This window comes from Leptidea sinapis, chromosome 1, assembly GCF_905404315.1.
Source record: "Leptidea sinapis chromosome 1, ilLepSina1.1, whole genome shotgun sequence".
NCBI lineage: Eukaryota > Metazoa > Arthropoda > Insecta > Lepidoptera > Pieridae > Leptidea > Leptidea sinapis.
Genome location: NC_066265.1, coordinates 20843528 through 20860639, shown reverse-complemented (window position 1 = coordinate 20860639; position 17112 = coordinate 20843528). Strand labels below are relative to the sequence as shown.

The 17112-nt window shown below is 34.3% G+C and overlaps 1 protein-coding gene across 4 annotated transcripts; it reads left to right on the top strand.

Annotated features, from left to right (window-relative positions):
- Positions 1–4053: 4053 nt before the first annotated feature.
- Positions 4054–16689, top strand: LOC126973569 (kinesin-like protein KIF18A). Of its 4 annotated transcripts, none has more exons than XR_007731407.1 (9): positions 4054–4760; positions 5586–5804; positions 6538–6743; positions 7075–7376; positions 7944–8125; positions 9315–10224; positions 10468–10599; positions 11026–13913; positions 14039–16689. XR_007731407.1 is itself a non-coding variant. In XM_050821047.1 (8 exons), the coding sequence occupies exons 1-8, from the start codon at positions 4212–4214 to the stop codon at positions 11142–11144; spliced, it is 2571 nt and encodes an 856-aa protein (XP_050677004.1). In that variant the 5' UTR covers positions 4054–4211; the 3' UTR covers positions 11145–16689. The 4 variants fall into 4 exon arrangements, 2 of the variants coding, with proteins under 2 accessions (XP_050677004.1, XP_050676874.1); XR_007731390.1 differs by having other exon boundaries at positions 11026–14183; positions 14440–16689; XM_050821047.1 differs by having other exon boundaries at positions 11074–16689.
- The last annotated feature ends 423 nt before the right edge of the window (positions 16690–17112 follow it).

The following is a 17112-nucleotide window of genomic DNA, read 5'->3' as shown; positions in this document are numbered from 1 at the left end:
TGATCCAAGTATCGGCGTGGAAAAACTCACCAGTCTCCACTCGCCTTCCAAAGATGTCACTACAATCAGAATAGAAGATTAAAGAAAGCCTTAGAGAGAAACGAAGACTACGAAGAATCTGGCATCAATCTCGCCATCCTGCAGATAAAACCGCCTTCAACCGAGCAGCAAAACAGCTAAAGAAGCTATTGCAAGATCAGGCAAATTCTTCATTCCGAAATACTCTCGAAAGATTGTCACCTCAGGGAAAGGGCGAAACGTCGCTTTGGAAGGCTGCTAAATCCTTTGCAAAGCCGCAAGAACATCACGCTCCCCTCAAACAATCAAACTCATGGGCTCGAACGGACGCTGAGAAAGCAGAAGTATTTGCCAATTATCTTGAAAATGTATTCAAGGTGAATGATGGTGGCGATGAATCTGAGATTGATAAAGTACTTGGACAAGATCTCCAGCTAGAGGCAGGCAGCCTCTCCGACCCACATCTCCAAAGGAAATCGGGTATGAGATTAGACGACTGAATTCCAACAAGGCACCTGGATTTGATTTAATTACTCCCACAGTTCTTAAAAATCTTCCCAGAAAATGCATAACATTTCTTGCCTCACTCTTTAATGCTACGATGAGAACTTCATATTTTCCCATAATCTGGGAAGTATCGGAAATTATTATGATTCACAAAGCTGGAAAACCTCCTCATGAAGCTTCATCGTTCCGACCAATAAGTTTAACTCCAGTGATATCAAAATTATGGGAAAAAATATTTTTAGTCCGCTTGAATGAACTCATGGTAAACTGCAACATCATTCCAAAGCACCAGTTCGGGTTTCGGAAACAGCACTCGACAATTGAGCAGATGCATCGGGTTCATCACGAGATCAGACGCTGCTTTGAAATGAAACTTTTCTGCTCTGCGGCATTTTTAGACGTTCACCAAGCATTTGACAGAGTCTGGCACAAAGGGCTATTGTGCAAAGTTAAAGACAAACTCCCACACTCTCTCTACCTCATCATCAAGTCCTAACTGGAAGACAGGCTTTTCCAAGTGAAACAGAGAGATGCCAGATCTACGCTACGAAAAATTGAAGCCGGCGTTCCACAGGGTTCAGTACTTGGTCCCGTAATGTATAGCATATTTACTTCAGACTTACCGGTATCTGAAGACGTCACCGTAGCAACATATGCCGATGATGTAGCCTACCTTGCAAGCGATGAAGACCCAGCACAGGCTAGTAATAAGCTCCAACACCTTTTAGACGAGACCCATGCATGGATGAATAAATGGTGCATTCGGGCAAGTGCTCAAAAATCGAACCACATCACCTTCTCGTTAAGAAGGGGAAATTGCCCTCCTGTCAAAGTTGGCTCTGATGTTCTACCAGATTCTGAGAAAGTGAAATACCTAGGCTTTAACTTAGACAGAAGATTCACCTGCATTTCTCACATAAAGAAGAAACGGGATGAAATTAATCATTTTTCAAAGTACAGTTAATGTCCGATTCATATTCATTTAAATGATCAGTATGGAGATGAGAATCGATTTATCATGGAAGTCAGCCCTTGTCCATCCGATCCAAAAAAAGGAGACAGTTCGGATCCGGCAAACTACAGGCGCATTGCTATTCCTCCCTTCTCTCCAAAATCATGGAGAGCATAGCCCAGCTCTTGGTATACCTAGAGGGTCACCAGTTGACCAACGACCGGCAGTACGGCTTTCGCCATGGTCGGTCAGCAGGCGATCTTCTGGTATACCTAACACATAGATGGGCGGATTGAAAGCAAGGGGGAAGGCCTGGCAGTTAGCCTGGATATTGCGAAAGCCTTTGATCGTGTATGGCACAAGACACTCCTCTCAAAACTTCCCGAGAGCTTATGCAAGTGGACCTTCAGCTTCCTCACTGGGCGCAGCATACACGTCGTTGTTGACGGTTATTACTCGAACCCGAAGGCTGTGTGCTATCTCCCACGCTGTTTATTCTGCATATCAATTATATGTTGGACACCTCCAACATTCATTGCTATGCAGACGATAGCACTGGTGATGCTGTATACACGGACCGTGAAGGTCTCTCTCGGAAAATTGTATACTAAGAAACTTGTGTCTACTATCAAATCCTCTGTTGAGAAGGTCATGGTAAGGGTTATTATTAATCATGTCTCGCCTCGCCTAGTATTGGAATACTGGGTCTCAAAATCTCCAGCGATTGCCAATTCCGCAGCCATCTGGAGGGCAAAGTCAAATTGGCTTTGAAGTAGCTAGGCGTCATTAATAGAGCACGGCAATACTTCAAGCCGGCCCAAATTCTAGCGCTCTACAGAGCGCAGGTCTGGCCACACATGGAGTATTGCTGTCATCTCTGGTCTGGCGCACCCCAGTATCAGCTCGATCCATTTGACCGCGTGCAACACAGAGCAGCTGGAATTGTCGGGGACCCCGTGGTCTGTGAATAGCTGGTTCACTTGGCGTTGCGTAGAGACGTCGCTTCATTGTGTGTCTTCTACCTCATTTATCACGGGGAATGTTGCGAAGAGCTGTTTTAACTGATTCCTGCCGCCAAATTCCACCTTCGCACGATACACCACAAGTTAGGATATCATCCCCAACATCTGGATGTGCGGCGGTCCTCCACAGTGCGGTTCAAGAAGCTTTCTTCCACATACTACAAAGCTGTCGAATGAGCTTCCTTGTGCGGTGATTCCGGGACGATACGACATGGGTACGAAATCGAAAGCTTTAGACATGTCAAGGTGTAGAACAGTTGCCTGGTTTTTGCTATGAAGATTACTTTACAATTACTAAATTCAATGGATTAAAAATGGCAAGGGAAGTAGATTTACCCTTTTGAAATCCTTATTGATTCGATGAAATAATATTAAATTTTAAACAGTAATTTATTAGTCTTAAGTACATACATTTCTCGAAAACTTTAGCAAGCATAGCAAGATCCTAGGAAACAGCTTATATATATGGCTCAAGTGATATCGTTCTAAAGTTCTTCAAAAGCGTTTTATTGTCCTTAATGAAAAACAGCACCTCTGTATACCTCAGTGCCTTGTTTGCGGCGTTGCCCTCGAGGATGACGGAATTGAATACCTTCTGGAGGATCTTAAGCGCAGAAGTACAACCAGCTCTCAGAAGCTCGGCTGTAATTCAATCATCACCCGGCGCCTTGTTGTTTTTAAGTTGTTTTAGGGCCATACTAATCTGGGATATTCTTATTGATAGCGCTTCCAAACCGTAGAATTTGGATCTTTACATTCGAACGAGTCAAGCATTAAAATCTTAGCAAAAAACATTATTTATTTGGAATAGGAAAAACCCTCCTCAGATGATTGTTTAGTTCATAGCCAAAAAACGCGCTGCATTTGGAACAGGAAATAGCTTCCAAACTTTAGTTCATACCTTGCTAACCGATCTGCTACAGTGCTAGTAAAGCGGCTTAGTTCATGCTCATGACAACTAGCGGGCCACAAGGCTCCCATCTAGTCTAGAGTTATATTTTTTTATTAATGACATACCTGAATGATATTCATAAAAGCAACACTCTAATTTCTACTAAGATTGTGACTGAATGTTATATTATATATTTTTGGAGATGCAGAATGACAATTTAAGAAAAACCTGATATTCTGATTTGTACATAAAATATATATTTATAAAAAAATTAAATGAAGGCGTTGACAAATATTGTAAATTTGTGTTTATTTATGGCATTTAAGGCTTTAATAATGATTTGACCTCTGAATATTAACACATCTAGTGTGAAGTTAAAGACCTATAAAAATAAAATATTGCAATATTTTGTTAAATCTAGTGTTAATGTTCAGAGGTCAAATCCTTTCCTATTATATTTTTTTTATTTGAAATTATGTCACTTTAGCGATGGCAACTACAAGCTGTAACACACTAGTCGCTACCTACTCGCTACGCTGGCGCTATTCGCAAGTCGCAAGCCGCTACTCCAACTCGCTGTCGCTACCCATTGGTTGAATCACAGAACGACCGTTGCAACTTTGAAATTCGAATAATCTGTACTCTGTGTGGCTTGTGTTGACTGTTACACTAATTCATAATTGAACTTTGAAGCTGATAGATATTTAAAAATTTACGTTTTAGTGTGGTTTCAACAAAGTGCTGTGTTATAGTTCATTGAGTTGTTTATTCACTAGAAAATATAAAGTAAATTAAAGACTGGTTCCTTCCAAAATTGAATATGGTAAAATTTGAAAAAGGCCCCCCTCTAGGCGGGCCCAAGATTTCAAAAGCAGCACCATCTAAAAGTGGGTCTACGCTAGATATGGCTTCTCATATTAAAGTAGTGGTTAGGGTAAGACCAATGTGTGAGAAAGAAAAAAACCAAAATAACAGGACTGCCGTCGAAGTTGTTGATGAGCAAATGCTTGTATTTGATCCGAAAGAAGAAGACCGACCATTTTTTTATCATGGAGTTCAACAACCAAATAAGAATTTTCTCAAGCGTGCTAATAAAGAACTGAAGTTTGTATTTGACCATGTTTATAGTCAAGATGCGACAAACTACGATGTTTTTGAGACCACAACAAAAGAGATGCTAAGTTCATTAATGGAAGGATATAACTGTTCAGTGTTTGCATACGGAGCTACAGGTGCTGGAAAGACATACACAATGATTGGTAGTAAGGAACACCCGGGCATTACTTACTTGACTATGGAACATTTATTCTACTCTATAAATTCTTTTGAAAAAGATAGAGAATTTGATATAGGAGTATCATACATTGAAGTAAGTACTCAAAATATATGTACCTGTATATTATATGTAATACACTTTGTAAAGTTATGTAAACTAAGCTAATTTTAAACCTTTATCACTTAAGCTACATTATATTATTAGCTGTTGTGCAACTTGTGACTCTTAGGATGGTCAAGAAACTCAACAGGATTTTACTTTAAAAGATAAAATTCCACGTATTATATAGTATATTTTAAATATTTTTTTGGATCCTTTTATAAAAGCATATTATATTATACTTTGCCATACAAAATACCTTTTCTCTCAATAATTTCTTATGACCTAAAGCACATAAATTATCTTATTGGTGCCTATTTCTGCCATGAAGCAGTCATGTGTAAGCATAATAATTGTGTATCAGTCTGAAGGTTGCTGTAGTTTGTAAAATTACTGGGAAAATGAGATTTCATCTTATATTACATGTTGACAAGCACAATTGTAGCACCATGCAAATTTGGGTTTTTCAATAATCTGGAGCAATATATCAAACCACAAATTTAATTCTAATGCTATTAATTCAATTATTAAATCCCAATTAATTTGGAAATTCCATTCTTTCCCATTCTGTTTAACTATAAATAAATTAAGTGCTTGTTTCTTGTCACTTTATTTATAATTTTAAAATATATGAATTTAGAACTTTAAGAGCTTTAATCTGAGAAGTATTAAACTTAACTTATTAAGCTATAAGAACTACTGGAGCACTAGATTTTGATGATAATGGCTTATGTTATATTTGTATTAATTAAATATGTACTACAAATATTATTTAAGTATCAAATAATTTAACTTATTGGTACCATTATTTAATTCAAGGTGTACAACGAGAATGTGTATGACTTATTAAAACCATCAAGTACTCCTCTACAACTACGGGAGGACTCAAAGTATGGAGTGACAGTTGCTGGCCTCACTTTATTCAATATAAAAACTGCAAGGGAATTACTAAACATGCTTGAAGATGGTAATAAAAACAGAACTCAACATCCAACAGATGCTAATGCAGAAAGTTCTAGAAGTCATGCAGTGTTTCAGGTAAAGATGGGCCTTAAAGTTCGATTTTGTGCAAGCATTTTTGTTCAGAAAGTACCACTTTCCCACACTTTGACAAGAGCGTGCGGGAATGTAGCTGAGTGTGTGGGAACGCATAACAGTATACAACTGATTCGAAGTGCGCATCATTTCTGGCACTCTCTTCGCATTAACACATGCCAGTGACACTGTCTCCCTAGGCCCGAGCGCTCTTGCTCACTCCAATTTGTTTACATCTTTGTCTTATGGAATGGACCTGTCAAAATGTGCATTGTTGCTCATAATGGGCAATATCCTAAAAATCAAAATAAAAGAAATTAAGATTGACTTAATTAACAAACATTATTTACATAAATAATATTTATTTTATTTCATTGCATCAAATCCCTTTTACAACTGTTAATACTAAAAGTACTTGAATAAATCAAAAGTGCCCATTGTTTTTGCAAAAGAGTTTATTTTGTAATGAAATAAAATAAATCCTTAGGTTATGATATAAAATTAGCTTTTGTATGAAAAATATTCCTCATATGGGCAGCATTGCATATTACCTTGAACACTAATAACTTGGCTTAAATGGGTTATAGGACATTGAACTTCAATAAAATACATCTGAAAGTTAATATCTTAGATCACTAGACATTTCTAAGTATCAATGTTGGAAATGGAAAAAACACAGGCACACTACATAGTATAAATATTGTGAACTATTTTGTAAATGTTTCTCTTTTTATAGGTATATGTAAAAATGCGTTATAAGACCAGTAGCCAGATTAGAATTGTGAAACTTTCAATGATTGATCTTGCTGGCAGCGAGCGTGCCTCAGCTACTGGTTGCATTGGTGAACGGTTCAAAGAGGGAGCAAATATTAATAAAAGTCTTCTTTCATTAGGGAATTGCATAAATAAATTAGCAGATGGCAGTGCATACATCCCGTACAGGTAATTAATAATATGTATAAAATACTTCATTTTCTCTCTTTAAAGACTGATTGATTAAGGCCTAAAATCTGAGATTCGGAATGTTGAGTGTAAAATATAACAATACACGCAACAAAAAAACTCATTGCTCAGAAAACAGGCACATAATATAACATATTTAAACTTAGTCCATCTCAAGTTTCGCCTTTCCATTTTTATGACTCTCCCTATGTACATATATTTGATTATGTAATTATTTTAATTAAAAGAAAATTTTAACACACTTTGCGTTTTGATTTTGCCAGATATAAATATGTATGAATAAATTCCATTTTTAACAATAATATTTTAGGGATTCAAAATTAACAAGGCTCCTGAAAGACAGTCTCGGTGGAAATTGTAAAACAATTATGATAGCAAATGTTTCTCCATCAAGTTTGAGTTATGAAGATACATACAACACACTGAAGTATGCTGCCAGGGCAAATAAAATACAATTGAGCTGTAAGAAGAATATTGTGGACGGCAATATGAAGTTGTCACAATACGTCAAAATAACCGAAGAGTTAAAGAAGAAAGTTAAGGAATTAGAAGCAAAGTTGTCTTTGTCTTCAGTTGCAGTTGTAAAGAAACATGATGTTGCTGAGGATAAAGGTAAGTTTTGTTTTAATATTTTGCATAAATAATTAATAATACACTTGGTATAAGCACACCATATTTATCAATATTATTTCATATAGCACCTATTATTTTACACAGTGTATTATTGACAATCTGTCATATATGTAGATATTATCATTTACAATATATAAAACTTGATAGATTTTTTATATAAACAAGATGCTATCAATATGTAAGAACCAGTAAATTTAGAATTGGCCATCTTTAGTTTTTTTTTTCGGTGTGAAGGGTGCCGTAGTAGTGAAATTACTGGGCAAATGAGACTTAACATCTTATGTCCCAAGGTGACGAGCGCAATTGTAGTGCCGCTCAGAATTTTTAGGTTTTTCGAGAATCCTGAGTGGCACTGAAAAATTTTCAAATTTTATTTGTGTATTTTTGGATATGATAAGCCAGGTGTCATCTCAAGGAAAAGCCTCGGCTGAACCTTCCATCTCCCACTGTTTTAGACAACTTTTTTATGTAGCAACAAAGTCATAAACCCTTTACATACAAAGCAGAGCTCCCTCACCCAGTTTCAAAACGCAAACTGTTGAACAGGTAAACAGGAATGGCGCAGACTTATTGAAAGCGAGGAGAACGTGTTTGGAGTGCTCGAGGAGCGCTTATTGTCTATAATGAGGCAGCAGCGAGTGTTGGCGCTGAGACAGCGGCTCCGGACGCGGGCCTTCACGCACGTGGCTGACCTAGCGCACAGATCCTCCTGCGAACCCATCAACCAGGTTTGTATCTGTACAAGAATTATTGTAAATCCATAAAAGATTCCTTAGATTATAGATATAAGGTGATTTTGATTAGATTACCCTAAAGGATTGAGCTTTTGATTACTGTTAGTAAAAATATAATATTAATTACAAGTTTAAGCAGAATTATCAAATTGTAAGCAGAGGTATTTGGTGAGTATTGCATGATATGTAGGATTATATGGATGTATTAGGATTATTTTATTGTTGTTTGCTGAGTTCTCGTAACAGGTTTCATCATGCTCGCTTAAATGTTACTGCTTGTCGCTGCGATATGGGACGGGTTGTCCCCTTCCCTAAAATTTGGTTGAGGGAAGCGATGGCTGGCTCATGCGTCATGCTCGTCTGTGGTGGCGGGATGATCCTGTTGCCGGGGACTGGCTTTCAGATTCTTTAAAGTTATTGTGTATACATATATATGTATACACAATAACTTTAAAGAATGAAAGAAAGATATAAACATGTTTATTTATTTATAATCGCTTATAAAATGCTCACAGAATACCTTTATTGATTTATGGTGTATGTGGATGATGCAGCTACTGTACTCAATAACTTTTGTATTAATTTACATTTATTTATTTTTTGACTTACTCGTGTAAGACATTGACTATTTGACGTTTGAGTGTGTTTGTTGCATCATCTTACATTTTACAAATTATATTGTAATTGAAATGATCTGTAAATTTTGATATAAAAGAGTGGCAATGAGTTTCTTGCTACTTCTTCTCATTAGCTCAACCCGAAGTAGCGGTAGATTCAATAAGAAAAATATTTTTTTTTTTGACATTCATAAGTGTCATTTTCGTGACCTACTTGAATAAACTGATTTTGATTTAGAATTCTTTTTGATGTAATTTCTAACACTACCACCCCGTAGGAAACAAACTACTACTCACTTACTTACTAGGTATACATACAATACGGTAGTACGTCAGAAACTATGAATTCATCATATTTAAAACAATAAAGTGTTAGTTTCAGATCTGTGATGATGGTATATGTACAAAATGCATAATATACCTGAAAATTTATTTACATAATATAATTGTTAGTCTGTAGATTCTTTATTTGTTTAAGTACGAATGGGATATACAAACCTTCAACCTTTTATTTTAAGGACTTTAAATACTTGAAATATAGAATATTTTATTTGATGATTCAACAGACATGCACAGAAGACCTACCACGTCACGAACGAGCTGCTGAACATTACTCTAAACAGTCGGCACTGTTAGAGGCAACTTTAATGAAAACATGGACCGAATGGGACACCAGTCGGAAGACATTACAAAGACTTTATAATGAAGCACTTTCTGAGTTCCCAGATCTTATGGATTTCGTTGATAAACTTCAGCAAAAGAGTGAACTGCGTCATGTTAAAGCAAGAGATGAATTAAGACATAAACTATTGTTAATTGAGAACCAAGAAATTAATGCCTTTACTGAGTATATGAGTGAAATGCCAGCTATGCTGAAGAAACTTTACTTAATATTAAAGGGCTATGATAGAGCACCACCATCACTATCTGCTGAATATACAGAGATCATGAAAAAGGCTAAATCAGCTAAAGGAATAACCTGGGATGATGAAGTGAAAGAGAGTGATGAAGATATTAAATTTATTTCTACCATGGATATTGAAAAGCCGAGTATTAGTCTGGATTACAGCAACAAAGATGATATTAATGATGCTGTTAATAATATAGTTACTGAGAGTGATGATTCAGGAGATGTTGAAAATCGTGATCCAATATTTACACTGAAACGAAAAGGCACTCCAGTCAAATTAAAGAACAATGAAACAATTATAATTAATGATTCCATTGATAGTGTAGATATGGATAACCAATGCAATTCGGCTAAGAAGATGAAGAAAGCAATAAATTCTTTAAATACTGAAAATATCTGTATAGATGCAAACAATTTGAATTCAACATTTGTATTAGCAAATAAAATGGAACCATGGAAGAAAGCTTCCGTAAAGGTTGAACCTAAAAGTACTTTGCCAGTAAAGAGAGAGCTTATTGATAGAACAAATATAATAAATAGAGGAGTTAATATCAATGATAACAAGGGTAAGTTTAAAGAACATTATATTTTCAGGTCATATTACTGAGATCTTTTTTCATAATGAAATTACATGTTCAGTATAGATACCTATAGATAATTTTTCCGCAACTCGGTGTCTACTACTGTACACCTGTTTTCCTTGGTGCATTAAATCTTATTAAAAATTTAAACATGACCACGCTATTAGTTAAGTATAATATAGGTATAAATACCTAGTATATTTAATTAACCTTAATTTCTCATAACAGCAAAGATAGTGAAACCAGTGGTGGGAAGAGCTATCCCGTTTCGACGTCCAGTCGTGGCATTGCCCAGGCCTGTCACGGGCTTCGGTTCTAGTGTGGGCAGAGGCGGTACTCCCACAACCAGGAATATACAAGGTAATAAATGCTGCAATGTGAATTATTAACTGTGAAATAGTCCTTTGGCTTAGCGAGGCAGTTTGGTTTTTTAGTTGACTGATATCCATTGTGCTTTGTTTAAGTCATAATTTCCATGGGGTGCGAGATCTTTATAAAAAAAAAAGTTTCTTTGAGATAAATATCAAATAAAATAAATCTGATTGTAATCTATGCCTTACAAGGCGCTGGCCTATGCCCTCCGTTTAGCGTGAAGTCTCTAAAACAATATTAATATTTCTTTTTTAAATATCAATTGAATTTTTGTTTTCCCTCCCAATTTTAAGCATGTCTAGTTTTAGTGCATGCTTTGTATACTAAGTACATATTATATAATTTGTGTATTAACACACTAAGGTGTTTTTCATGTGTGCGTCTTGTGGTCTTGTGTGGCTAACAAACTAACAGACAACCAGAAGAAGGCTGTGTTAAATGACCGATCTGTTGGTTTCAAAGCAGTCCGTACGAGAGAAAGGGTCCAGACTCATCCGTACTCCCGACCAACAGCTTTCAACATGAGAAAATGACATCATTAGATAGAAACTATATATGACTTAGTACCTTAAATTGTTGTCATACTTATATAAACAATAATGGATGTTCATATGCTTAAATATTATAAGATTGACAATTATAATCAACAATCTAATACAATTTAACATCTTAAGGTGAGATCCATAGAGCATACTTACACTTTACTTACGTAAAACTATTCTTAGTGTGATAAAACGCGAACTTGACTTTTGCATTGGGTTTTCTTAGCTTAAGCTCAGCCTAATTTCAGCTGTCAAATGACTATAAAAACGAAATCAATTATTATTTTAAGTTAAGTCGGAGAAAAGTATGTTCACTCTAAAGATCTCAGCCTTAGTGACAGCAGACCACTGACAAAAATAGTTTTGAATCTTTTTGTAAGACTCGTAGCTACAGATATATTATGTGAAAACTGTTTTATTTGTTTAGAGTCAAACTGTTTACCTGATCCTAGAATACTGTAACGGCAATGCTATGTTAATATATATGTGGTAGAACATGCACATAGACATCACACACATCTTTCAAACTGGTCTGAAAATGTTTGATTGTCTGTGATTCAAACGGAATGGGTCTAATTGGAAAACGATTAAACGGTACTTGTGGGAATATCTCAAAGTATTCACATATAATATCTGTTCCAAAGTGTCACACATTATTATGTAAAACAACAGTTTTTGACATTTTCATACTATGAAATTATCCTTGACAAGTTTGTGTGATTATTAACTATAATTATTTGGCTTTTTTACTTTGTCTGTTGCATAACGGATGGTTTGATAAATAATACTACTGATTATTGATAAATAATATACTCTTTGGGCTGTGTCCCTAATTATAATACATAATTATTAATATCACTTTAACCATGATATACTATTGTCAAACACTCCCTGCCCATGAGGTATAATGTTCAGTGTGTGTAAGCGCCCTCTGTCGCACTTACGGGCATTAAATAAGGCACAATGACAAACCACCGTCGAATAGATATAAAGATCCTAATAAAAACTCAAACACATTTGTTTTGCACAGACGATTTATGGCACCAGGGGCAGAGAATCTTTGACATTAGCATGACGTGTTCACAAGTTGTAAAGTTTGCTTATATCATATCATAGCCTCCATTATTGCAATCCCGCTGTGGTATATTGACACCAATATAAGGTTATATATGAGTCAATATTTATTATGAGATTACGGTACACCCAACTGTGTAACATAATTATTGATAAGATTTTTTTTTTATAAACAAACTCCAAATAATGTCCATCTATCTATGTCGGTAACTAAGCATTTATAATTAGTTTCGTTCATATATTTTGTAGTCATAATTAGTAATTAGCATGATTTCATTCTATAATAAGACTCGTACGTACGTTTATTGTTAATTATTGAATGCCAAACCTCAATTTGCGTTGTTATGTTAGTTATTTCTGCTACTTCAAGAATACTCGTGTGTTAGTGAGTTTCGGAGTCAATACGTAATTGCACTCTTGGAGGCCTATACTGTATAGGTCAATACATAAAGATGCATTCTTTTTGACTTGCCGCTGAAGTAATTAGCTATTTTTAACCGACTTCAAAAAGGAGGAGGTTCTCAATTCGATTGATATTTTTTTATGTATGTACACCGTTTACGCTGAGATTTATGAGCTATACTTTACGTGGTTCTTCTTTAGTTTGATGCGGAATAGTTGCCATTTGGTCCCATAAAAATTTCACATGCTTTAGCCCAGTAGTTTTCACTTTATGAATACTCATGTTTACGTGGACGATGTAATTTTATTTTGTTTACAGCAGTGTGTATTTTATTTTTTTAGGAGTTTTCATTTAGGTTGATTATATATTATTATTGGCCCGTGTCCCGATAAGTGGGTCTTAGGCTACCTGTTATTCAAAGCTAACAAACGTTCTTTACGATATTTAATTATCTAACTAGAACGAGAAGATAGATTTTCGAACAGCATTTTTTTGAAGTCGATTCATTTTTCCGTTTCCATTTATTGGGATCTATATTGTTTAATGCTCGCGGCACCTTTCGCAGGCCTACCCATAGCTATTTAAAGAAATGACTATTTAATATATGACAAAATATTATATAGTCTACCTGATGTAATCGACAAAAATCCTACTGCATTTTACAGAATAGCCTATTACATATACTAAAAAGTAAAAAATAATAAAAAACCAGGTTTGATAAAATCGACTTCAAAAACAAAAAAAAGTATAAAATAAGTTCATAAAGATTTACTTTAATTCACCTCTTATGCAAACCTGATTTCCTTTAATATTAATAAAATACTATTATTTGTATGTGCCACCTATTTGATAGGTTTAAAGTCGATGCCAAACTAGATAAACCTCTATTATTCTACCTACACTCGCCACGCGTAACTTGAGCGGAATAGCTTCGTCTAGAACAAAACCGAAGTGGGCAGACGTCGTTAATAAATAAATAAAATAAATAATAATATTAAGTTTTATTTTGCTTAGAATCGACTTAAAATCTATCAATAGGTGGCGCACATACAAATAATAGTATTTTATTAAAATTAAAGATAGTTGGGTTTGCATTAGAGGTGTATTAAAGTAAATCTAAAATTATTGAGTTATTTTATGAATGAATTCGGTTTTTATAACGTAGTTTTTGTTGTATAGGTTGGTTACTCACGGATGAAACATTTTTTGTTATATCAAAATGACACGTTACAAGACTGCAATGTCAATACACAGAGATGCATCTTTTTTGAACAGACGCTGAGGTAATTAGCTTTTTTGTATAGGCTGGCTACTCACGGCTGAAATATTTTTTGTTATATCAACATGACACGTTACAAGACTGCAATGTCAATACACAGAGATGCAACTCTTTTGAATAGACGCTGAGGTAATTAGCTATTTTGTATAGGCTGATTAGTCACGGCTGAAACATTTTTTGCTATATCGACATGACACCTCAAAGACTGCAATGTCAATACACAGAGATGCTTCTTTTTTGACTAGACGCTGAGGTGATTAGCTATTTTGTATAGGTTGGTTATTCACGGCTGAAACATTTTTTGCTATATCAACATGATATCTTACAAGACTGCAATGTCAATACACAGAGATGCATCTTATTTGACTAGGTGCTGAGGTAATTAGCTATTTTGTATAGGCTGATTAGTCACGGCTGAAACATTTTTTGCTATATAGCGATATCGACATGACACCTCAAAGACTGCAATGTTAATACACAGAGATGCTTCTTTTTTGACTGACGCTGAGGTGATTAGCTATTTTGTATAGGTTGGTTATTCACGGCTGAAACATTTTTTGCTATATCAACATGACATCTTACAAGACTGCAATGTCAGTTAACAGTCAATAACATATCCATTGAAACATTAAGAAAATATTCATTATTATTAGAATTTGTTGTTTATTAGTTATTTATGTACAAATTAAATGTGAGTAGTATTAACAATTTATTTCAATACTATCTTTTGATAATTAGTAACTCCTTTATTACCTTATCTACCACTTTCAATCTATTCGACATTGTGAACACTTCACTGTCAATTATGACATTTCACAAAATTGCGTCTATTGACTAGAAAAGAAACTTGCTTAGAAAACACATACTCAAAGCTTGGTAGTTTACTTTAACGTAACACTGGCAAATTTATGGTGTGTAGGGTAAAAGTAAGAATATCCATTGATGTTTATCTAAGTGTCTGTTAAAAAGCGGTTAATGATTGCGTTGGCGCTCCCTTAGCGAGTGGGTAAAATTGACTGATTAATCTACAGATGATTTATATCTAAACATAATGATTTAAATTGAATTTTTAAGGTATTATTGAATATTTTAAAAGGTAAGGTATATTTTTATTTACAAGTTTTTTGTTAGTACTCATTTACACATCAGTTTTATGAACAATGTTATAAATGTAACAATTATAGTCAGCTTTATCAATCTTTTGAATTCACTACCACTGCTGAATCTATTTATACCTCGGATTAACGGTTGACATTAAAATCATTCATATTGCTTTATACTCTTGACACAATTTTTAGTCGTTAAATGCAGCATGAGTGCTACGCCACTAATTATGAAATAATAATTTAACTTTTTAAATAAATTACAATTGTAACAACTTGTAGTAAATTGTTCAAACAATGATTAACACCCCAATCGCCATCTTTCTCTTAATATATTATTTTGAACGTATCTCAATGCTTCTGTAGGTCATCTCTTTATAATCTGTTACCCATTTGCGTGGTATCCATTCACTAGCTCTTTCATACCAATTCTATTTCTGTTCATAAAAAATATATAATAAGTATTTTTAATAATAAAAATAATTACGTTAGAAATATATTGAAATAATTTAAAACCCGGTACTGTAAAGGTATGAAGAATAGATTTATAATTGAAGCTTCAAGTACGGGCAAGACGGAGCGATATGTTCAAGGTTTAAAAATGTTCAAAACTTAATTGTATTTTATTTCATGTGATCCCTGCTATTGGGCTATAGTTTGATAAAAATACAATAACTTTAATATTAAAAACATTTTCTTCGTCCTGCTCCTAGCGTGTCTTATCACAATTTCTTAAATAATTTATACCTCTAGATAGAGTTTCTTACTATTAGACAACCGATGAGTTGATTCTAAACTCAATTTTTTTCGACGTTTTCACAGCTGTCATAGTCTATCTAGACGTATAAATGATCTAGGCACAATTTATATTAAATAATCAATGACGTTCTAAATACATAAGGACATATCATTCGCAAACTGATAGCGGAACGGGAAAAGTGTGCTTAAAGACACTAAGTACACTTTTCTCATTAGTCGTGTGTCAACTGTCACTGTCCGAATAGAATTCCAAATTCAGCAAACGTCACCTGAACTGAATAAATGTTTTACATTGCTCCTTATTGACCAAGAATATTTTAAACAACTGGATTAAATGCAGCAATGTATAGATATAGCAGTCAAAGCTTATTATAGTGTAGTTTGTGGTATGTTCAATATTTTGGCTTTGTTATTGTACGATATGATTTGTCTATTATATATGTATAGAACGTCATTGTATATAAGTATTTTTTTAAGGTATTGGTATTAAAGGTGTACAGCTTTAAATGTTTGATTTTAATACGTCTATATTAGATTGCTATCTACGGGATTACGTATTTTATATAATTTGTAATAATTGTGAATAATGTCTATTAAATTATGTTTTTAAAGTGAGTTTATTTTTTAGAGTAACGCTTAAATAAATGCAACATTAATTTACTATTTCACTATGTAAAAATATGACAATACCAATGAATGTTAAATAACATGAAATAAGAACATTATTAAATTAAGAAACGTGTAATATTCGGAGATAATATTATGTTCGCATGCAAAAATGACTACTATGAACATAGTAGTTAAGTGTCACAATTGTTTAATATTGTATCGTATTGTATTTTGGATTTAAGTATAGATATTATTCTAATTTAATGTATTAATGTGACTGAGTGAATATATTTTGATTTGAATAAACAAGTTTGTTTTATTTACGACACAAACTAATCAAATTTAAATATGGCGGTAAAAAAAAATTTATTGAATTAGGCGTTACTTTGCGGAAATCCATAATTATACAAATGATTTAAGTTTTCTTTAGTGTTAATTCCGCCAATATTTGTTTTTAAAACAATTCGACACGTGTTTCGCCTCTACACGAGGCATCCTCAGGGCGTGTTGTCTCGCCAAAATCTTTCAGTCTCGTGCCAGATTGACATGACAGACAGACGTGTAGAGGCGAAACACGTGTCGAATTGTTTTAAAAACAAATATTGGCGGAATTAACACTAAAGAAAACTTAAATCATTTGTATAATATGGCGGTAATTAAAAAGGCTTGGAATTGTGGAGAGAGTTATTGTTCTTTTTTCTGTAGTGAAACGAGATGTAGAAGCTTTTACAC

Bases quoted from the DNA above. Each gene is read 5' to 3' on its own strand.
- LOC126973569 (XM_050820917.1), top strand. From the start codon at position 4,212: ATGGTAAAATTTGAAAAAGGCCCCCCTCTAGGCGGGCCCAAGATTTCA. The intron at 4,761-5,585 runs GTAAGTACTCAA...ATTTAATTCAAG, and splicing joins TAGGAGTATCATACATTGAA to GTGTACAACGAGAATGTGTA. The intron at 10,225-10,467 runs GTAAGTTTAAAG...TTCTCATAACAG, and splicing joins TAATATCAATGATAACAAGG to CAAAGATAGTGAAACCAGTG.